Source organism: Zalophus californianus, chromosome 3, assembly GCF_009762305.2.
Source record: "Zalophus californianus isolate mZalCal1 chromosome 3, mZalCal1.pri.v2, whole genome shotgun sequence".
NCBI classification, from domain to species: Eukaryota; Metazoa; Chordata; class Mammalia; order Carnivora; family Otariidae; genus Zalophus; species Zalophus californianus.
In genome coordinates, this window is record NC_045597.1 from 187,213,646 (window position 1) to 187,237,013 (window position 23,368).

Here is a 23,368-nt window from a genome sequence, read left to right on the forward strand (position 1 = left end):
GCTCAGGTCATGATCTCAGGGTTGTGAGATTGAGCCCCATGTCAGGCTCTGCGCTGGACATGGAGTCTGTTTGAGATTTTCCCTCTCTCGCTGCCCCCTCCCCTCCCTTCCTCTCTCTCTCTTTTTTTAAAGATTTTATTTATTTATTTGAGAAAGAGAGAATGAGAGATAGAAAGCACAAGAGGGAAGAGGGTCAGAGGGAGAAGCAGACCCCCTGCTGAGCAGGGAGCCTGATGTGGGACTCGATCCCGGGACTCCAGGATCATGACCTGAGCCGAAGGCAGTCGCTTAACCAACTGAGCCACCCAGACGTCCCCTCCCTTCCTCTCTTAAAAAAAAAAAAAAGTTAAAGCAGCATGATGACACTGAAATATATACATGTCCTCCATAACATGTTCATTCTGAACACAAATGTGGTCTAAAAATCGAATCCCCCAATTTTTTAAAAGATTTTATTTAAAAAAAATTTTTTTTAAAGATTTTATGTATTTATTTGAGAAAGAGAGCAAGAGAGAGCACAAGCAGGGGGGAAGGGCAGAGGGAGAGGGACAAGCAGGCTCGATCCCAGGACCATGACCTGAGCTGAAGACAGATGCCTAACTAACTGAGCCACGCAGGCGCCCCTATTTTTATTAAAAATTTTTTAAAAGATTTTATTTATTTGAGAGAGAGAGAGAGAGAGAGAGCGAGAGCATGAGAGGGGGAGAGGGGCAGACAGAGAGGGAGGAGACTATCTGCTGAGCAAGGAGCCCGAGGTGGGGCTCGATACCCAGACCCCAAGATCATGACCTGAACCGAAGGTAGACACTTAAACTGAGCCACCCAGGTGCCCTGAGATTTTATTTTTAAGTAATCTCTACACCCTACATGGGGCTTAAACCCACAAGAGACAAGAGTTGTACGCTTTACTGATTGAGCCAGCCAAACAGCCCCCAAATCCCCAATACTGATATAATTTTAGATAAAAGGTTTCATAGTTATTTTTCTTCTATTTTCCCTCCCAAATGTCCAGAATAGTCATCTACTTTATAATTGTTAATCACTTACTGGCATAAGTAATGATCAAGTTATAACTGGTGAAAAAAGAAGAAAAAAAGTAAACCCGTATTTGAATACGACCAAAGAGTTTTGGATTATAACAAGACTGAATTGGACATTTCATTTGTCTGACATTTACTGAAGATTTATGAGTGTTAGGCTCAGGGCTAGGATATACTATGATTAATAAAACATAATCCCTGTATATGTTCCCTGGAGCTCTCCTCCAGGTAGGGAAAACCACCAGGTAAAAGAATAATTGCAATGCAATGTGAGAAGGACTATCTATAATGGAGGCTTGTACAAAGTACCATCTTCAACTTACTTGTAATCAGGTCTTATGAGCTAAGATAAATATCAGTGTCTAAAACATGCTTCCAAAGCTGAACACCCACTCACTATCCTTTATCACCTTTCAGTACTGTGTTATATCCAGGTGTCTTGTCTCTTCCTGATTTGCATTTCGGAGAAGATAGCCAAGGTTGATAGTGTGCCACCATCTCAGGTTAAGGGGAAAACTCAGACCAAACACTAAGTACTTTATTATTATTATTATTTTAGATTTTATTTATTTGACAGAGAGAACACAAGCAGAGGGAGAGAGAGGGAGAAGCAGGCTCCCTGGTGAGCAAGGAGCCCGATGTGGGACTCGATCCCAGGACCCTGGGATCACGACCCAGACTGAAGGCAGCCGCTTAACCGACTGAGCCACCCAGGCGTCCCCAAACACTAAGTACTTTAAAGAACACACATAGTGTCATGACCTTAGGCAACAGGTGTAGCTCCTGAGGTCTTTACATTGTGAAGTGCTTACAAATCCTTCTCTTCGGAAGAAATGCTAAGTTCAAAAGCTCTGCTAGCCAGAACTTCAATTCTGTGAATAAAATATTAAGCTTGTTTCTCTGAAACTAAAAACTGCACATTTCTGAACCTTTTATATACAGATTCTGGTAGAGAAGATGGCAATAAGAGCTTTTCCCCTGCAAAGCAAGCTACTGTGCATCTATGAGAGTTTCCCCAACCGCAGACTGTGTCTCCTTTCTTGCAGAGACCATTAGCAAAATTATTCTCTTCTTATCTAATGCAACTTGAATGGGTTAGGACAGAACAGTTTTAGAGGCAGATCACTGTTTTGAAGTTGTAAAGCTGGTTTTTATTCCCAAGGTTTGGGCAAGAGGATGTACTTGACTTTTCTTTGATTACAACACAGCCTGGACAACTCCACACCAACTGAGGTTTCAAGATATCACTCTAGGAATTTTCCAACTTTCCATACCACCATGTACACATTAATGAAGAGGAAACTCAAACTATAAGAGATATTAATTGCCTTGAAGCACAATTCCAACTAAACTAAAAAGGATTTGAAGAGGAAGTTTAGGGGCACCTGGGTGGCTGAGTCGTTAAGCGCCTGCCTTCGGCTCAGGTCATAATCCCAGGGTCCTGGGATCGAGCCCCCCATCGGGCTCCCTGCTCGGCGGGGAGCCTGCTTCTCCCTCTCCCTCTGCCTGCCTCTCTGCCTACTTGTTCTCTCTCTGCCAAATAAATAAATAAAATCTTTAAAAAAAAAAAGGAGGGGGCGCCTGGGTGGCTCAGTTGGTTAAGCGACTGCCTTCAGCTCAGGTCATGATCCTGGAGTCCCTGGATCGAGTCCCGCATCGGGCTCCCTGCTCGGCAGGGAGTCTGCTTCTCTCTCTGACCCTCCCCCCTCTCATGTGCTCTCTCTCTCAAATAAATAAATAAAAAAATCTTTAAAAAAAAAAAAAGAGGAAGTTTAGAAATATAATTCCCTCCGGGGCGCCTGGGTGGCTCAGTTGTTAAGTGTCTGCCTTCGGCTCAGGTCATGATCCCAGGGTCCTGGGATCGAGCCCCGTATCGGGCTCCCTGCTGCACGGGAAGCCTGCTTCTCCCTCTCCCACTCTCCCTGCTTGTGTTCCCTCTCTCGCTGTGTCTCTGTAAATAAATAAATAAAATCTAAAAAAAAAAACAAAAAAGAAATATAATTCCCTCCAACAGGACACATATGTTACAATCCAAACATCATTAAGAATTCCCTGGTTGGGGAGGGGTGCCTGGATGGCTCAGTCGGTTAAGTGTCCTTCTTGATTTCGACTCAGGTCATGATCTCGGGGTCGTGTGATCGAGCTCTGCATTGGGCTCCATCCTGGGCATGGAGCCTGCTTAAGATTCTCTCTCTCCCTCCACTCTGCCCCACTCAATGTGCTCTCTCTCTCAAAAATAAAAATAATTCCCTAGGGTGCAGCATATTCTGGGAGAATGAAGTCACGTTCTATGCATTAGGTTTAAGAACTCAAGAAAATGCTGGTCCTCAACTGACAATAGTTGCAAAAGCTCCTGGGAAGGTCTGACCTAACTGCAGTTTTGACCCCTCCATGTAAACACCTCCCCTTCTGTGGATAAGGAAAGCATCCCAACACTGAAGGTTTGCAAGAGTTAAACAGTTAGTCTCTCAAGACAACAGTCGGTATGTAAACAAAATTTTTTAAAAGACTTCATTTATTTATTTGAGAAAGACAGAGTGAGAGAGAAAGCATGAGCCGGGGGGGTGGGAGGCAGAGGGAGAAGCAGACTCCCCGCTGAGCAGGGAGCCCAATGTGGGGCTCTATCCCAGGACCCTGAGATCATGACCTGAGCTGAAGGCAGGGACTTAACCGAATGAGCCACCCAGGTGCCCCTGTAAACATATCTTTTAAGGCAAAAGTCCATTATCTTGGGTCAGGATTCACTTTAAACAATATAAAAGCCTATGTAAATGGTATTTAAAGGTATGAGAAAATATTTGTAATATACTTATATAATGATATGTGAAAAGCAGGATAAAATTTTTAAAAACTGAAAAGCAGTTTATAAAGCATATACAGTATTATATTTATTAAAAAATATACATACACATATGAGGATTCTTTACTAAAAGAACTCATGGCCATTACAGAAAGTTTGAAAAACAGAAGATAAAAAATAAGAAAGAGCTATATACCCTATAACCCAGAGATTACTGCTTAATATTTTGGTGTATGTATTTCCAATTTTTTTCTAGGCATATATACTTCCTCCCAATAAATGTATTATAAAAACTATAGTTTTTAGTCATTAGTCTTGCACTGATTTACATATACATGCTATTCTAAAAAACTACGAAAAATGGTAAGATTCATGAACAACAGTAGTTCTCAACCTGGGATGCATATTAGAATCGACCTGGGGAACATTTAAAACTCCCAATGCTGGGACCACCCCCAGAGCAATTAAATCAGAATTTCTGGAGATGGGGAGTCCAGGTGTTGGCATTTTTCAAAGTTCTTCAGGTGATTCCACCAAACAGCCAGGGTTGAGAACTACTGGACAGTTTTTCCCGCTTTGAACAAATCACGATTGATAGTAGTGCTTTCTTAAAATGTCATGTGCATATATATTACCTGGGGATCTTGTTAAAATATACATTCCAGTTTAGTAGGTCTGGGGTAGGACCTGAGATTCTGTATTTCTAACCAGCTCCCCAGGTGATGACAAAACTACTGGCCCAGGGACCATACTTTGGACTTCAGGGTTCTGGGAAAGAAAATACTTTTAAAGAATGGAGAGAACAACTTACAGCCATTGAAGCCCATATTCTATACAAGACAGGGAACGGTGATCTACAGTAGATGAACAAAGAATTGACACTGGTTGTTAAAAGATGTTTCTGGGAAATAAGATTTTAGAGAACTGAAAGAAAGTTAGGAATAACACATTTTTCAGAGGAAAAACAATCATTGAAGCTTATCTATTTTGTGTGCACAAAGAAGTGCAAGCAAGCAGAGGGAAGAAGAGAGGTGAGCAGTGAGAAAAAAAGATCAAATGTCTATAAAATTCTTACGGAAAAAATAAAACCCTTGGTTGCAGTGCTGGAAAGGGCTAGAGAAACACTATAAGGAGAGCTGCAGAGTTTATTTCTCTGCCAAAAACATGTTTGGGAACCAATACAGCTAATAAACTGAGGTTGGTGTAGATTAATAACCATCTTCCATCAACTCCCTCCTGGGGACCTAAGAAAAGACCCCAAGAGTATTAGGTCTCCCTTGGCAGTGCTTTCGGAAACAACAACAAACAGTGGACTATGTGCCCAAATGTTTCTCTTTGTCTGTAGAAAGAACATTAAGAAGCTTAAACATGGGGTCTCTTTGCAGCTTCTTGGGAATACCCTTCTTCAAATCTCTAAACTCACTAGAGCTATTAAAAAAAAGAAAAAGGGAAAAATTTTTTCACCCTAGGATTTTCCCGCGGGAATTAGAAATGTTTAGTATATTTTTTAGAATGACAAAGTAAATACTTAATATAAAAATATTCATTAAGTCACTAGCATACTGTTATTCTTCCAAAATAATTTCTAAAAACAATAAAATATGAAAACTTTAACATAAAATTATCTGGAGCAATTTTATGAATCAGCTGGTATACTTTATCAGGCATTCCTTATCAAATGGGCCATTTCTTTTTTTTTTTTTTAAAGATTTTATTTATTTATTTGACAGAAAGAGAGAGCGAGCGAGTGAGCACACAAGCAGGGGGAGTGGCAGGCAGTGGGAGAAGCAGGTTCCCAGCTGAGCAGGGAGCCTGACATGGGACTTGATCCTAGGACCCTGGGATCATACCTGAGCTCAAGTCAGACACTGAACTGACTGAGCCACCCAGTCGCCCCTCAAATGGGCCATTTCTAAGTAAATTTCTGTTTAAATGAACAGAAAAAACTGGAGGGAAGATTTTACCAAGAAATGAAAAGGATTCTGTTGTCAGATAATACATGTTACACATCTCGAGTGTATGGATCTTTGGCAGAAACACAGGCAATCACAAGAGTACCACTGATCTTTACATTTAGCACTTCATATAGAACGACGATGGCTAACATGTACTGGATGCCAGATATTGGGCTAAGTTCTTTATCCATATCTAAATTAATCCTCACAATGCTATGAAATAGGCGCTGTTATTAGAGTTCTTACATGAATGAGGAATCTGGTTTAGGGATGGCAAGTACCTTGACTGCCTGATTTAATGTTCATGCTCTTAACATTTTTTGACACAGTCAGCTATCCTGCATGCCCAGTTTGTACCAGGGAGAGACTATACTCAGGACAGGGGGACAGAAGATGAATAAGTCATGATCCTTAAGCTCATGGTACAGGACAAGCAGTCCTTCCAGGACGAGAGGCTAGAAAGCCACTTCCGAACAATGCAGAATATAGATGTCTTTGGTGTCATACAATGCCAGCTCAGATTATGCTGTTAGCATGTTCCACCGGTCATAATTCATCTACTTTTGGGGTCCCTGATTCTTGATCTTTTATATATCCTTGATGGGTAAGAGATATATTTACAAAAAGGACATATTGTATGACTAGAGACACTATTTATTTTCTAGCTTTCCAGAAATTATTGAACCACATCAAACTATATAAAATTGATAGAGCCACAACAATGTCCAGGTAACAGAACTAGTAGCAGTTGAGGGTTGGTCTTTTACACATTCAAATGCTAAGGTGTGTGGCCGGACAATTCAGTCTAGTCAAGATTGGGAAAACAGATCAGTCTAAGACTGAGGTTCTGGTCTCTCTTCTGAGTTTCTACAAAGTCTCCAGAGGCTACGGGAAACCTCACTGCGTTAGTCTAACGATGGCCAAAAAGGTCAATAATTCTTTCTTTTTTTTTTTTTTTTAAGATTTTATTTATTTATTTGACAGAGAGAGAAACAGCAAGAGAGGGAACACAAGCAGGGGGAGTGGGAGAGGGAGAAGCAGGCTTCCGGCGGAGCAGGGAGCCCGATGCGGGGCTCGATCCCAGGACTCTGGGATCATGACCTGAGCTGAAGGCAGTCGCTTAACTGACTAAGCCACCCAGGCGCCCCAATAATTCTTTTTTTTTTTCAAAGTTTTATTAATTTAAGTAATCTCTACACCCAACACAGGGCTCAAACTCACCACCCAGAGATCATGAGTCACATGCTCTTCTGACTGAGCCAGCCAGGTGCCCCAAGGTCAATCAATAATTCTTAATCAGTGGTTCATTACTAATGCAGACAAAGTCCTGATCTTTTGCATTTCTCAGAGCTAGCTTCCTAACAGTCTTGTTTAACTTAGTAATTGCTGACAGTATAAGGCCAGGAAAAAGGTAAAGTATTTCCGGCCTTATCTGGCAGCTGGCTACATTCACTGCTTAAAGCTAGTCCTCAAAGAGAGAGGCAGGTTAAAATAACTGCTATTTGAGTACCTATGTTCAATTTATATACTAATCACTGTAGAAAGAGCTCATTTTTTCAATCTTATCTCCTTTAATACTGACAACCACATTAAATAGTGGTGCTCTCAGAAGTTAAATCCCTTTCTCAGCAACCCACAGCTAGTAAGTAACATAGCTAGTGTTCAGACAGATCTGTCCACACTACGTACTCTTAGAAAGAGAGTGGCTTCAGGCAGCCGCAAGGTCTGGGGTATCTTTGTAAGAACAGGTCTCCAGAGCTAGAAAAGCTGAGGGAACTCATAAGAGGGTGAAAAAGGCAGGCAGATCTCCAAATATGCCATGGAAGTGGTCTTTTTGGCCTTCTATTGATGTTCTCCTGGAGTACGGTTAGCAGAGAATGAGGATGGTGTACTGAGTTACTGATGCTGTACCGATCACAAGGGAAACACAATTTTATTTATGATGAGAAAACTTCCCTTTATAAGTTACATTCAAATACCATTTGAGTTTAAATATTTCAAAATAATGATATCCTTCAATTGCAGCTATGTGTCTGTAGACCTGCTTTTCTATCTTCCGAATGATATCATGAATCTCTCGTTTGAAGGGGACTCAAGACCTTACAATTTGCTTTGAAGAACTGAACATTTGCAGTGTTGTAAGCAATCTAAAATTATGTCCATTGATATAGAAGGCTGATTTGTCTGTTATAACGTTTTTGATAAAAAGACTTCTTACCCTATTCAGAAGATACTGAAGGAAACAAGAAAATCTCAGGCAGGGGACATTTGGCAGTATGGTCCATATTATGACATGGAGAAATGCTTTGATTTGGGTTATGATTTGAAATCAATCCTAGGCAAACTGTAGATTTGCTCATGAAAGCTAGTTCAGAGATGGGTTGACATCTTTCTGCAGACATTGAGTAACTTGCATAATCGGCAAAATCAAAACTATCATTTCTCAGAAATCTACACAAATGATTTATTAATATATATCTGGCTCACCACAGAGCCAAAGGAGTGATGTTCAGAGACAGTGATGAGGAAAACTGTTTTATGGGGGGTGGGGGTAATGTTATTGTAGTACTCTTTCTCCCTTTATCATTTACCCCCAAGTGTCCAAAGAGAGCTGCTACTGTTATTTTTCCCTTTCTCTGGTATAATTACGCTAAGCATCTCATTCACTGAAGTTCTACTGTGTATCAGGCACAAGTTGTATTGAGGATTCCATAGCTGTGCTGTCAAAAATGTGATCCATTGACCAGTGGGGCTGGTTTGTGAATCGTCTGTTGCCAGTTTGTGTCAAGGTAAGTGTTTAAAAATTTTAAGAGCAATTAAGCACAGTAATTTGTGGATTCTAATAAAACTTTTTGGCTTTTATTTTATATGTCATTTTTCTAATAACTCCTATTTATTATTTTTTAGTACCTCATTTTATTTTGTGAAAATATTGGTCTGTGAAGGATTAGAAGTAAAAACCTGGATCTTTACCAGTGACAGTTCAAGGACCGCTATTCTAGATTGAAAGATAAGACCTCTAGTCTTAGTATGGTCTCAGTATAATCCTATGCAAATGTCCAATAAAAAAGTCCTTCCGTTTTCAGACATACACATTTCTGAAGGACATATAAAGTTCAAGCTTTGTAAACAGGTTTGGGACATGTTGATTAAAAAAAGGGGGGGGTTATGAGTTAATAATAGGTTAAAAGAAGACCAGAGAAGGGTGAGATAGGAAGGTAATGTCAAGCAAACAGAAAGGACAATTTGATAAAGAATCGCAACTCAAAAGGCAGCCTGAAGGGCAGCAGGTATAATCAAGTGCTATAACTGGGGTAATAAAGCCAAGAGGGTAAATTAAGGTTTGTTGGAGGAAGAAAGACACAGAGTCTAGTCTCTGCCATCCATCCCATTCTTCAGAATCACCTCCTACTCCAGCCCCTAGATGCACCTTATCTTCCAGCCATGGTTAGTTACTGCATTTCCCAAAGACCGTACATTCTTTGCTTCAGTGGTTAGCACGCGCCTCTCTACTCTGCCTAGAACATGCATCCTACTTCAAGGATGCTCTTTAAAGCCACAGTGCTATGTCAACCTCCTCTCTTAATTGTGGTCTCTGGTACACCCTGAGGCAAAGCTATCTGATTATCTGATCCCTCCTCAGCGTACCTGTAGACTGGTTTACACTGAAGTACTTACCAGAATGTAAGTCAAATTTGCAAGTCAAATTCCATTGGCACAATATTATTTATCCTTTCTCAGTGCTCTGCACATAATTGACACTCAAATGTGTGTTGAACCACAATGAGTATTAGAGAGCAAGGCAGAGGGGTTGACTAGAATTCTCCCTCTCAGGCTGAGCAACCAGAAAGAAAGGCCCATTGAAGAGTGTCCAGGAGCCAAACATGGAGAAGTGCTCATTCAGGATTCAGAAGGCTGTGGCAAGGGCAACTTAGAACTGGAGCTCGGCAAAAAGAAGCAGCAAACCAACCAACCAAAAAAAACCCATTCTCCCTAAGGAGAACAGCTAAGTCAGTCGGCCAAATTGCAGGTAAAACACACATTAGAATTTAAAGGCCCGTTCTATATTACGTTGAATTCATGACTTGGCAGAGTATCTGTAAATTATATATGGGCATGCGGTTCATTACCTATAGTTTGAGGAATTTCAAGGTAAGTAGAATTTCCAGGCAAAGTGGCTTACTCAGCACATACTGATGTATGCTAATGTCTACCATGGCAGACCAGAGCAATATGAGGCAAATCTTCAACACCAAGGTCACAGGCATGAAGAAAAACCTCTCTCTTCTCATTCCCTCTGGGCTGGAAGCAGCTGTAATGACTAGCAATAAACAAAGGGAGTCTCTATTTGGTGGTATCCTACGCATTTTCATCATAGGATTGCCTTTCTTTCTTTCCTTTTTTTTTTTTAAAAGAATGCCTTTCTTTGCTTTGCTTTCCCAGTTTTGGGTTGTGGCCTTTTCTTTTTCTTCTTCTTACTCTTTTTAACACTCTGCCTTTACGACCTCTCCCCTCTCAAACTCTCTCCTCCTTGCTCACTTTCTGAACTCATTTCCTCTTCTTACTCTTACCTTCATTCTTTTTTTTCCAATTTTTATTAATTTATTTTTAAAGTAATCTCTACCCCCAACAGGCTTGAACTCACCACCCTGAGATCCAGAGTCGTGTGCTCTACCTACTGACTGAGCCAGCCAGGCGCCCCAAAACCTTCATTAATTCTTAAATATCACTTCATTCAAAGCCCTCCTTCTAGGCTTTTTCTGAACTAGCATTGGTTATACAGAGCATCCTATGTGTATCCTCACATTCGTTAGAACCAATTCTAATTCACAGACGTTTACACATCTTTCTCTACCCAATAATCTCCCAGTGATTTTCCCTGTGGTATTTTTCCTATTTATGGGGGACGAGGTGAGAAAATATAAATGGATCCCTGAGAAACTGAGGTTTCAGAATCCTTGAAACATAATATGCAGCACTGTAATCCCTGGTGATATCCCTGTGAAATAATACTCTGGCCCCGGCAAAGGCACTGTGCTTGGGAAGCATACAACCAAAATTCAAACTGGCCTGGGAAACAGTGGAGGCAAGTAATTTAGTAACGAGAAGAAGATCGCTGTTTGAAACATAACACACTCTTCTCACTAGCAAAGTCAAACGAAACCTTTTTTTTCCTCCTAGGTCCATTACTCTACTGACATGTGCAGTTATGTGCCTGAAACTGGTCAGAAACAAGCTGGATAGACATAGCCATGGAGATAATACAAGGCCCTTCCCCAAGCGTGTATTCCCAAAAGGATCAGCCACTATTTCTTAGATGTTATTTGGAGGTATAGGGATATTGCTTGGAATCCTATCAAAAGCCACATTCAGACATCTGTGAATTTGCCTAGTTTTAAAAAAATGCTACAGTACTGAGAGGGAAATCAACTTCCTCAAGTTGGAACCTTCTTAAAAAAAGAAAAACAAAGCCGAAGAAGGTTTTGGTTTTCTTTTCTTTTTTTTTTTTTTAACATTTTATTTATTTATTTGACAGACAGAGACATAGTGAGAGAGGGGACACAAGGCAGGGGTAGTGAGAGAGGGAGAAGCAGGCTCCCCGCTGAGCAGGGAGCCCGATGTGGGACTCGATCCCAGGACCCTGGGACCATGACCTGAGCCGAAGGCAGATGCCTAACGACTGAGCCACCCAGGGACCCCGATTTTGGTTTTCAAGTGGGACATATGTGCCATGTAGAAGGGTTCCTTTGCTATCACTCCAACAGTCACTACTTCCCAGAATTGTGAAAAAAGGCTTCAGATGTCTAAACTGGAGTAAAAAAGAATCATTAAGACTCTGGTTTTATCAATATCCTGAAACATGAAACCTACAAATTTGCAAAAGAGAAAGCAACCCTGAACTTTAAAACAAAGATAAATAGTTGAAACAATGGCTATAGTAAGCACAATGAATTTCCAGAGCTACGGGTTTTTTTGTCGTTGTTTAAAGATTTTATTTATATGAGAGAGAGAGAGTGAGTAAGTGAGCGAGTGAGTGCACAAGAAGGGGGAGAGGCAGAAGCAGCAGCAGACTCCCCGCTGAGCAGGGAGCCCAACGTGGGGCTTGATCCTGGAACCCTGGGATCATGACTGTAGCCGATGGCAGACACCCAACTGACTGAGCCACCCAGATGCCCCTGTAGAGCTATGGTTTTTAAAGTGAGTTGGCATATACTATTTCATTCAAATTTCAGAACATCTCTGCTAAGCAGACAAGGCAAGCATTTTCCTTGTTTTACAGATGTTAAGCAACTTGCACAAAGATAGATAGCTTAAGTAAGTGATTTCCATTCTTCTTCTTCTTTTTTTAAGTAATCTCTATGCCCAATATGGGGCTCAAACTCATGACCCCAAGATTAAGAGTTGCACACTCCACTGACACTGAGCCAGCCAGAAACCCCAGCTGATTTCCATTCTTTAATAAAGATCTACCTGCTTGGGACACCTGGGTGGCTCAGTCGGTTAAAAGCATCTGCCTTCGGTTCAGGTTATGATGCCAGGGTCCTGGGATCAAGCCCCACATCGGGCTCCTTACATAGGGAGGAGCCTGCTTTTCCCTCTGCCTGCAGCTCCCCCTGCTCATGTGCTGACAAATAAATAAATAAAATCTTTAAAAAAAAGATCTACCTATTCAAGCTACTTCTCTGATCTCTGCTTTCCTAGGTCACCAGATTTCTAGAAAAAGTAAGGTAGTCTTTAAATTCTTAAAATGTAAGGTGACTTGGGGCACCTGGGTGGCTCAGTCGATAAGCATCTGCCTTTGGCTCAGGTCATGATCCCAGGGTCCTGGGATCGAGCCCCCCATCGGGCTCTCTGCTCAGCAGGAAGCCTGCTTCTCCCTCTCCCACTTCCCCTGCTTGTGTTCCCTCTCTCGCTGTATCTGTCTCTGTCAAATAAATAAATAAAAAAATCTTAAAAAAAAAAAAAAAAGTAAGGTGACTTAATTTCTGCATCTAACCATTTTCTAATCCTGGCAGATTATACTTAAATTGTTTCCTCAAGTATCAACTACTCTCAAAAAGATCACCAGTGACCTATACGTTATCACGGGACTCTCAGTAGTCTCAAATATTCAGTGAATGAATTCAATTTCCAGCAATTCCAAGGACTTGTTTTTGACCATTCCTCCTCATTCTTGATCCCAAATCCCCTCCAAAGCACTCTCTTCCTGCATGTTTCATGTCATTTTCCTACCTCTGTTACTCTCCAGGATCTTAAAAATTAGCTGCTTAACACCTACTCATCTCTCAAGATCCTATCCCAATGACAATTCTGAAGTCTTCCACAACACCTCCAGCAGTAGTCAATCTTCCTCTGAGATGCCACAGCACTTTATGCTACTTAGGCACTTATCACAGTGAGTTCTGATTGTTATGGTCCCTTTCTCTCTCCCTTACACAATAAAACTTCTTTGGATATGAAAACTGGTTTATCATTTTGTAACACGTTAAATAAAGCCACACAAAGACATTCCTGTAGTCAGAACCTTAAGGTTCTGCCTTTATCTCAGGGATAACCTCTCAATCCTTAATTTCCCATTTATAAAGTGAGGATAGTAATACATAGAGTTGTTGTGATAATGTAATAATATATCAAAGTGCTTTGAATAACTGAAAAAAACTATATCAGATATTAGGCCACCCCCTTTCTTCTTGTGGCTATATCTAAAGTGTTATTTATATTAAGAGTTATTTATTTAGTTCTCTAGACTTTATCCCCCAAATTCAGAGACAATAATTGCTCTCCAGGACTCTGAATCAGTGGATCCACAATGCACTAAACAGAATACTTCATCAATACTGAGTATCTAAAAGAATTGTCTGAAAAACAAAACGGAAATGATGTCTTGTTTTAATAATATCAAATTACAAAAAATGTTTTGCCTATTTTAGGTGTAGCACATATCTGAATAGAATTACTTGCTGAAAACAATCCTTGTTAATTAAGAATGACTGTCACCAAATCAAAGAATTGCAGTGTTGGAAAATGATTTGAGTCCTTCTGGAGATTATCTCTCTAACACCTTATCTGATGCACACGTAATTTCCCTTGGCAATACTCTTGATAGACAGGAACATCCATTTGCTGCTTAAAATACTTTCTGGAAAATGCTTTTTTTTTCTCTTTCAGGTAACTCTAATTGTTGGAAACTGGGCTAAATAAACTTTGTCCCCTATAACGTCTACCCTTCTCTGAGAGCCACAAAGAACACATTTAATTCTTTCTCTTTAGAATAGTTAAACTTTAGAACACTCATGTCCTTTGCTTAATTCTTCATCTTCAGGTCAAACCTTCCCATTCTTGGACTACTGTATATATGACATGATTCTAGTGCCTCTCCTCTGGACCAGGTGCACTTAGCCGCGACCCCCTCATTGTAGACCAGACAAGTTCCTCTCATGTGGGACTGTTACCTTCTTTATGGATATTGGACTGTGAGAAAATATACTTGTTTTTCCTCTCAGCTTCAAAATTATCATCAGGTCAAAAGCAAAAAAAGAACAGTACTCTTAAAATCTTGAAAATCTGAGTTTTAAGTATTCAAGCAATGGTTGGAACCTTTAGATTACTAGTCAGGATGGCCTTTAAACTACCTTCCTATGATGCTAAAGCTCAGGAATAGGGATAGGTCTGTACATTCAGAAGTCAAATCCTCCTGTACCATGGGGATTTGAGGATGCAGAGCGCTGACAAGGGAGGCCATGAGCCAAAAGTGAGGTCAAGCTTAATAGGAACCCAGAGCTGCCAAACCTCAGCACCACTGCTAGCCCTTTATCAAATACAGTGACAATATAGCCAGAATTTTTCATGGGAGTCTTACCATGTTCTGTTCCATTTCTCCAGAAGTTACTATAATGTTTCACTATAAACCATATACAGAATCTTGAAAGAAATTTAGAAGATCTGAAAAAGACTGTATCTACTTATATTCCAAATTCTTTTCTAAAATGTGAAAGCAGGAATGCCCATTTAAAAATCCTAAATCATATGATCAATAGGACATCACTTCATTTAATCCATTCAGGGTAACAATAACAACTTCTCACCCTGGGAAACACACTACCAGTCACAATCTACATGAAATTTAAGCCTGGACAATCTGTGATCAACAGTGTTCACTGGCTTTCTGAGTGCTATGTCTTAGTTGCTTTCCCAGAGCTTGAGTTGATAAACAAAACTGTTATTTTAGAAAATCATAAACCTCAAACTCATTTTTAACACTTGGCCAAGGCATCTATTAGGGAATACTGTTATTCAATAAAAGTTCAACAGTCCGCTATTTTTAATAAGGAAATCTAAATGAATAGAAGATTTAAAGCCAACTATTTTTGACTGGAAGTAAAGTCAAAGATCAAGGTGCTATGAGAAAAGGATATGGGGGATCCAGGACCAAACTATGGAGACGGAAAGCAAGAAAACAAGTGAAAGGTACTTTCAGAAACCTTCTGAGTCAAACTAGTTCCTTTTCTGCTAAGCTGTCATAAATTGAAATGTAATTAGTTCCCAGAAAACAAGATAAACACTAGGCATACATCAATGCTTACTAATTAAATCATTTCTTCAAAGAGGCAAAACAGAAATATTACAGTTTCTCAGTAAGAGAATAAGAGGAAGGCGGCACTGGTTTATCTCAGAAAAAAACTGGCTTTGCAGCAATATTAACACCAGTTACTGTTATAATGTTAATAATTTTTAATAAAACAAATAATAATATAGTTAACATTTATTACTTACTATGTGCCAGGCCCTATACTAATTGCTTTATATGCAGTATCATATAATTCTAACAACACTCTGAGGAAATTATATGGATACTGAGGTTTAGAGTTTGAATGTTAAGGTAACAATGGTGGAGGCAGTAAGTCTTAACCTAGAATCCACACTTTTTTTTTTTAAGATTTTATTTATTTGAGAGAGAGAGAAGATGAGAGAGAGAGCATGAGAGAGGGGAGGGTCAGAGGGAGAAGCAGGCTCCCCGCTGAGCAGGGAGCCCGATGCAGGATTCGATCCCGGGACTCCAGGATCATGACCTGAGCCGAAGGCAGTCGCTTAACCAACTAAGCCACCCAGTCGCCCTAGAGTCCACACTCCTAACCACTGAACTACTGCTCTATGCTCTGCTGCAGTTACAGGTAAACTTTCTCCATAAAAGCTACACACACACAGCAAGTGAAGTGTCCCTTTCCTTCAAACAGTTGCCAATACTGAATATTATTGATTATTCATTCATCATTTATTTCTAGTAGACTCCATGACCCATGTGCGGCTGGAACTCACAACCCCAAGATCAAGAGTCGCATGCTCAGGCGCCTGGGTGGCTCAGTCTGTTAAGCGTCTGGGTCTGCCTTCAGCTCAGATCATGATCCCAGGATCCTGGGATCAAGGCCCGTATCCAGCTACCTGCTTAGCAGGGAGTCTGCTCCTCCTTCTCCCTTTGCCCCTCCCCCAGCTTGTGCAACCTCCTCTCAAGTAAGTAAAATCAAAAAAAAAAAAAAAAAAAGAGTTGCATGCTCTGCTGACTGAGCCAGCCAGGCACCCCTATTGTCAACCTTTTAAATTTTTGTCAATTAATTGGGAAAAAAGAGACAGTCTGTTGATTTATTAAAGTTGAACATCTCTTAATATATTCATTGGCTATTTGTAGTTTTGTGAACTCTTTGTTCATATCCTTTGCCCATTTTGAGTTAAACATTTATTTTTTTTAAAGATTTTATTTATTTGAGATAGAGTGAGAGAGAGCAAGAGTGAGAGAGAGCACAAGCAGGGGGATGGGGCAGAGGGAGAAGCAGGCTCTTCACTGAGCAGGGAGTCAGACACAGGGCTTGATCACAGGACCCTGGGATCATGACATGAGCCTAAGGCAGACACCTGACTGAATGGGCCACCCAGCCACCCTAAACATTTATTTTATTGATTTGTAGGCAGTTGTTTATTTTTTTTATTTTTAAAAGATTTTACATATTTATTTCTTTATTTACTTATTTATTTTAGAGAGGGGGAGAGAGAGAAAGGCAGAGAGAGAGGAAGAAGATAAAGGCAGAGGGAGAATCTTAAGTAGGCTCCATGCCCAGTGCAGAGCCTGACACGGGGCTTCATCTCATGATCCTGAGATCAAGACCTGAGCCAAAATCAAGTCAGATTCCTAACTGACTAAGCCACCTAGGTGCCCCCTAAAGATTTTATTTTTAAGTAATCTCTACACTCAACGTGGGTCTTGAACTCACAATCCCAAGATCAAGAGCCGCATGTTCCACCAACTGAGCCAATCAGGTGCCCCTGTAGGCAATCATTTATATTGTAGGTATTATATTAACTTCTGGATTATAAGTAAATAGGGGCAATTAGCTAATCTTCAAAGAAAAAGTTAAATTACTACTTCATACCTTAGACCAAAGCAAATTCCATATAGAATAAAAATAGTAAAATTATAAAAGCATAATCTTTTTTATGGTAGTCTGTCAATTTCTTGATATTAAATTTTTTTTAAGATTTTATTTATTTGACAGAGAGAGACACAGTGAGAGAGGGAACACAAACGGGGAGTGGGAGAGGGAGAAGCAGGCTTCCCGCCGAGCAGGGAGCCTGATGCAGGGCTCGATCCCAGCACCCTGGGATCATGGCCTGAGCCCAAGGCAGACGCTTAACGACTGAGCCACCCAGGTGCCCCTTGATATTAATTTAATCAAGTTATATACAGGTTGGGGCACAAACTATCCTCATAGTTGAAAATGTGTCTAATTTTTGACTCCTCCAGAACTTATCTACTAATAGCCTATTGTTGACTAGAAGCCTTACTGATAACATAAAGTCAATTAACATGTTTTTTATTTGTTATGTGTATTGTGTACCATATTCTTACAATAAAGTAAGTTGGAGGAAAAAATGTTACTAAGAAATCATAAGGCAGAGAAAATACATTTATAATACTGTTTACTGTAGTTACTGAAAAATTCTTGTGTAAGTGGACCTGCATGGTTTAAACCAGTGTTGTTCAAGAGTCAACTGTATTGGGGCACCTGGGTGGCTCAGTTGTTAAGCGTTTGCCTTTGGCTCAGGTCATGATCCCGGGGTCCTGGGATCGAGCCCCGCATCGGGCTCCCTGCTCAGCGGAAGCCTGCTTCTCCCTCTCCCACTCCCCCTGCTTGTGTTCCCTCTCTTGCTGTGTCTCTCTCTGACAAATAAATAAATAAAATCTTTAAAAAAAAAAGTCAACTGTATTTATACTGAGGAAGAGCAGTTTGAAGAGGCAGAACAGTGCATTATACAGACTACACTAGAAAACTTCTGTTAAGAGGACTGAGACAAATTTGTCATGAAAAGCAATTAAAAGTAAAAATCTTTGGAAATTATTAACATGGTAAATTTATTATTAAGAGAAAAAATTAAGTTACAAGATAATGCTTATGATTCAATTTTTATAAAAGCAAATAATTACACTAGCTACATTGGAAGGCTATATTAAAATACCAATAAAGGTCATTTCTGGGTGGCTGGAGTTTGTAATAGAAAAATTAAATACCATTTTATTTTTATTTATTTATTTTTTTAAAAGATTTTTATTTATTTATTTAACAGAGATAGAGAGCATAAGTAGGCAGAGCGGCAGATAGAGGGAGAGGGAGAAGCAGGCTTCCCACGGAGCAGGGAGCCTGATGTGGGGCTTGATCCCAGGACCCCTAGGATCATGACCTGAGCCGAAGGCAGCCGCCTAACCGACTGAGCCACCCAGGTGCCCAATTAAGTACCATTTTAAAACAGCAAAGAAATTAGATTTCTACCACATATCATTTGTGTAAAAATATTCCAGGTCATTAAAAAGAGATGAAAACATAGAATATTTAATCTTGGGATAGGAAAGGTTTTTTTGGGGGGCGCCTGGGTGGCTCAGTTGGTTAAGCGACTGCCTTTGGCTCAGGTCATGATCCTGGAGTCCCGGGATCGAGTCCCGCATCGGGCTCCCTGCTCAGCAGGGAGTCTGCTTCTCCCTCTGACCCTCTTCCCTCTCATGCTATCTCTCATTGTCTCTCAAATAAATTAAAAAAATTAAAAAAAACGTTTTGTTTTGTTTGTTTAAACAATTAATTTAATCTGTATTGCAAACCTATGAAGTAGATACTATGATTTTTATCTGTTTGAATATTGAAGAAACAGATGGAAAGAGACAGTTGAGTGACTTGCCCAAGGTCAGAAAGGTCTTCTTATGACACAAAAATGCAAGGGTGCCTGGGGGGCTCAGTTGGTTAAGCATCAGACTTTTGATTTCGGTTCAGGTCATGATCTCCAGGTGGAGAGATCAAGCCCTGAGTTGGGCTGCACATCAGCGGGAGTCTGCTTGATATTCTTGCCCTCTCCCTCCACCATTTTTCTTGATTGTGCGTGCACTAGTGTGTGTAGTGCATGGCACACACACACTCTCTCTCTCACTCAAATAAATTTTTTTTAAAGATTTTATTTACTTATTCGAGAGACAGAGAGTGAGAGAGAGAGAGCCCAAGAGGGGGTATGGTCAGAGGTAGAAGCAGACTCCCTGCTGAGCAGGGAGCCCGATGTGGGACTTGATCCCGGGACTCCAGGATCATGACCTGAGCCAAAGGCAGTTGCTTAACCAACTGAGCCACCCAGATGCCCTCTTTTTTTTTTTTTTTTTAAAGATTTTATTTATTGGGGTGCCTGGGTGGCTCAGTCGTTAAGCGGCTGCCTTTGGCTCAGGTCATGATCCCAGGGTGCTGGGATTGAGTCCCACATTGTGCTCCCTGCTCAGTGAGGAGCCTGCTTCTCCCTCTCCTCCCAGCTGTGCTCTCTGTCGCTATCTGTCCCTCAAATAAATAAAATCTTAAAAAAAAGTACATAAAATGCAGAAGCCACATGTAAAATATTGATGAATTTAAAATGGTAATTTAAAATTTGTTCAACAGGAGTGCCTGGGTGGCTCAGTCAGTCAAGCATCTGCCTTCAGGGTCCTGGGATCAAGCCCCCAGTTGGGCTCCCTGCTCAGTGGGGAGTCCACTTCTCCCTCTCCCTCTAGCCTCCCCGCCCCACACCGTTCATGCTGTCTTTCAAATAAACTCTTAGAAAATAAATAAAATTTGTTCAACAAAATAGGAGATGAGCAATACATTGATGGAAAATATTTTCAACATACAGAACAGGCAAATGATACTAAAATAAAGAACACCTACAAACCAGTAAGAAAAGTAAAAAATTCAATAGTAAAATGGGCAAAAACAAAATCAACAAGGAATTCACGGAAAAGAAACGGCCAAACAGAAGATTTTGCAACTTCTCTAATGATAATAAGAACTATTACTGGGATGCCTGGGTGGCTCAGTCGGTTAAGCATCTGCCCTTGGCTCAGGTCATGATCCCAGGGTCCTGGGACTGAGTCTGCTTCTCCCTCTGCCTGCCCCTCCCCCTGCTGGTGCACTCTCCCTCTCTCTGACCAATAAGTAAAATCTTAAAAAAAAAAAAAAAAGCTACTACATAAGGTTTACTAGGCATCAGGTGTTTTTCTAAATGCTTCAGCTATCAACTCATTCAATCTTCACAACCCTATGAGATAAGTACTATTTTATCCCCATTTACAGACGAGGAAATTGAGGCAGAGGTTAAAGGAGCTGCTCAGGGCCACACAACCAAGAGCACAGGGCTGGGATTCCAACACAGATAGTATATAGCTCTACAGTCCAGAATCGCTCTTAGCCACTATGCTCCATTACCTGTCCAGGGATCTCGGTATCCAGGGAAATACAAATTAAAACAAGGTATCACTTGTCTAAATTGTCAAAAATATAAAAGACAGACACAGTCAATATGGAAATGAGCATTGTCAACATTGTTGGTAGGAGAATATAATGGCGCTTTCTTTTGGTAGAAAAAACTTAACAAATACAATGAAAGTTCAGAAAAACAATTTACCCAATAAAAAAGGTGGACAATAGGTAGTTTGTTTTACTAAAACATTGTTTTTTTCCCCGAAGGTAGCAGCAAATTCTAGAACTCCTTTCCCTTTCTCTCTTAATCCTCAGATGTCAATAAGGGCTACAAGAGGATGAGCATCCTCTTACTCCCATGCTAACTTTTTTATGTGGCTGCTTCCCTGGAGATTTAATCAGCTCAGGTCAAACCTTCTCCGAAAGCCTGTTTCTTAACACACTAACGTCATCACTGAACTGGTTAATTCACCTGCCCTTCCTGTGGGCTGATGTAGGTTCTGCTTTCTACTCTTTTCCATATTTGCCCCTTAGCCTCTTTTTTAACAGCTTCAAGAGCCCAAACTGAGGTAAGAAGTTAAACTTTCCCTTTCTGCTTTGTCCGAAAGCCATTAAGAAGATTCATTCATGTGTTCGGCAATATGTTAAATCCAATCGGACAAAAACATCGCTTCTGAAATCTCTCAATTCTCCAGTCTCCTGTTTTACTGTCTACAGCATACAAGTTTAGTAACAATATAAGTTATTAAGGGAAAAATAAATCCATGTGACAGCTTTTCTAACACTTCAGCCATCCCTATTTACTTATAGGTGCCATTATGAAGAGAAACACCAAAAGGCACATGGAGCTATAAAAGAGGCTGTTACTAAACTTCACTACATAAAAGTACTGAAAGTTTATAAGGAATGGCATTATGCCTAGGTAATAATGCCTTCCGTTTTTCCGAAAGCATAGCAGGTCAGCTTCCATTTGAAACTTTTCATTTGTACATCCAAAACGTCCCGTAAACTTATTTGCATTTTGTTCTAAAATTTACTACCAACTTGGTCTCTGATGGTGACAACGCAATTAAAATTTACAGGGGTGAAATGCCTATTGTGAAAACACATAGGCAGCTCAGAGAAAAGTGCTTCACTAAATCTCCTTTAGGGGAGGAGATCTAAAGTGATGACTACAATATCACGGAGAATAATTTGAGAATGTTCCCTTTAGTAGGCACAGGATGTAAAAAGAGATTAAGGTCAGCAGGAAAATCTGAAATTGGAATGTCCAGGATTGCATTTTTTCATCCGCATCTTATGGTTACAGATCGACACTCCATTAAAACATGAGACTTCCTCACTACTTTAAGGAGCGAAGGTTGCACAAGCGGCACTACAGGCCCGAGGCAATGATTTCTCTATCCTGCTAAATCCTACCGTCTCCCCAACGTAATCAAATAATTGCTGGACAGCTCCACCTTGTCTACGCGTTAACCACACAAACGCGAGCGAGCAGATACCTTTGCCAGGAGTCCCAGTGCAACACCAAAACACCTCAAGGCACCTCACGCACGACTTTAGGGTCCTCACTTCGCTGGACAGAAAAGTCCAAAAGCTGAGAAAGAAGCAGCCACCATCCAATGCCTCAAAAGGCCAAGACAGAGTTAAGATGAAGTCGATCCCGGGCTTCTCTTCGCCCACCTTCCTCTGCTCCAGCCCTGGAAGGAGCCACAAGTGAGGCAGAGAAGTTGTGGAAACAAGGCGGGGGTGGGGTGGGATGGGGGAACGCGGGAGAGTTTAGCACAAGCATTTGCATTTGTCCCACACAAGGTCACTCGCTCCGAGTCACTTTCTCCTGTTCCCCCGGGGGCTTCCCGCCAAACGGGCTGCTGGGCTTCCAGGCCAGCTCACCGCGCCCCCTCGGTCCTTCCCTGTGGGCCGCAGCCCCTTCCCGGCCTCTGGGTACGGGCCGAGGCTCGGACCCAAGCCTGCCTCCCCGATACCCGTTTCCGACGCCCGGCGCTTCTCCCAGCCCAATTTCGTCCGGGGCTCCTCCGCCTCCAGCTCCGGGGGCTCCCGACAACGTCCTCGTCCTCCCTCCGGACGCCCCTTGCCCAACCTCCAGTGCCCGGTCCCGCCGGGGGCCTGGACGCCGTTCCCCCCGTCCCCTCCCGCCGAGATCCCGTCCGGTGCCCACCTGGCGCGGCCCCCGCCCCCGGCCCGTCTCCTCAGCGAGCTGCCGCCTCCCAAGTCCTCCCGGCCCCGCCCCGCTCCCTGGCGGATACAGTTTGAAGCCCCTCAGGATCTCCCTGGCCCGCTCGTCCTTGGCTGACATGATGCGGCGGTCGCCGCCTGCGGCTCTCCCACGCTGGCGCGGCGGAGCTTCGCACACGGTGCCCAGGAACGGAGGACAGAGCCGCAGCCCGGCCTGGAGACCTCGGGCGAGCAGCTGCCGCGGCCAGACCCGGACCGGCCTCTCCCTCCCCTCAGCTCCCGCTTCTGATCCCTTCTCCTTCCCCCTAGTCTCGGAGCGCCCGCCCCAAAGCCAATGGAAAGCCCGCCTCGCCGATTGGCATCCTGGTCAGCCAATAGTAGCACTTAGCGGCTTCGCGGGGGGGGGGACGACGAGCGTCAGTGGGAAGGGCCCTCCCCGGGAAGTCCCGTAGGACAAATTTTTCTTTAGGTCTTGTTGCCTAGAGTTTGCCCCAGCGGAGGGTTGGCTTCAAATCTGCAGAGGCTCGAGGGGCCCGCTCCCTCCGCAGGGCACACTAGGGCTCTGAGATGACGACGGGTTGCACTGTGCGATGTGAGAGGGACTACGTTTCCCAGCATTCCAGGGGG

General features: G+C 41.9%; 1 protein-coding gene across 2 annotated transcripts in view; it reads right to left on the bottom strand.

Moving 5' to 3' along the window:
- PDE6D (phosphodiesterase 6D) overlaps positions 1–23,041 on the bottom strand; it is a 52,444-nt gene extending 29,403 nt beyond the window's left edge. The window contains exon 1 of one of the 2 annotated variants that reach the window (XM_027591212.2): positions 22,813–23,041. In XM_027591212.2, coding sequence (XP_027447013.1) covers positions 22,813–22,862 — 50 coding nt within the window. In that variant the 5' untranslated portion in view covers positions 22,863–23,041. Of the gene's footprint in view, positions 1–22,047; positions 22,680–22,812 lie in introns of those variants that run through there. The other variant, XM_027591213.2, reaches the window with a different exon arrangement.
- Positions 23,042–23,368: the final 327 nt, after the last annotated feature.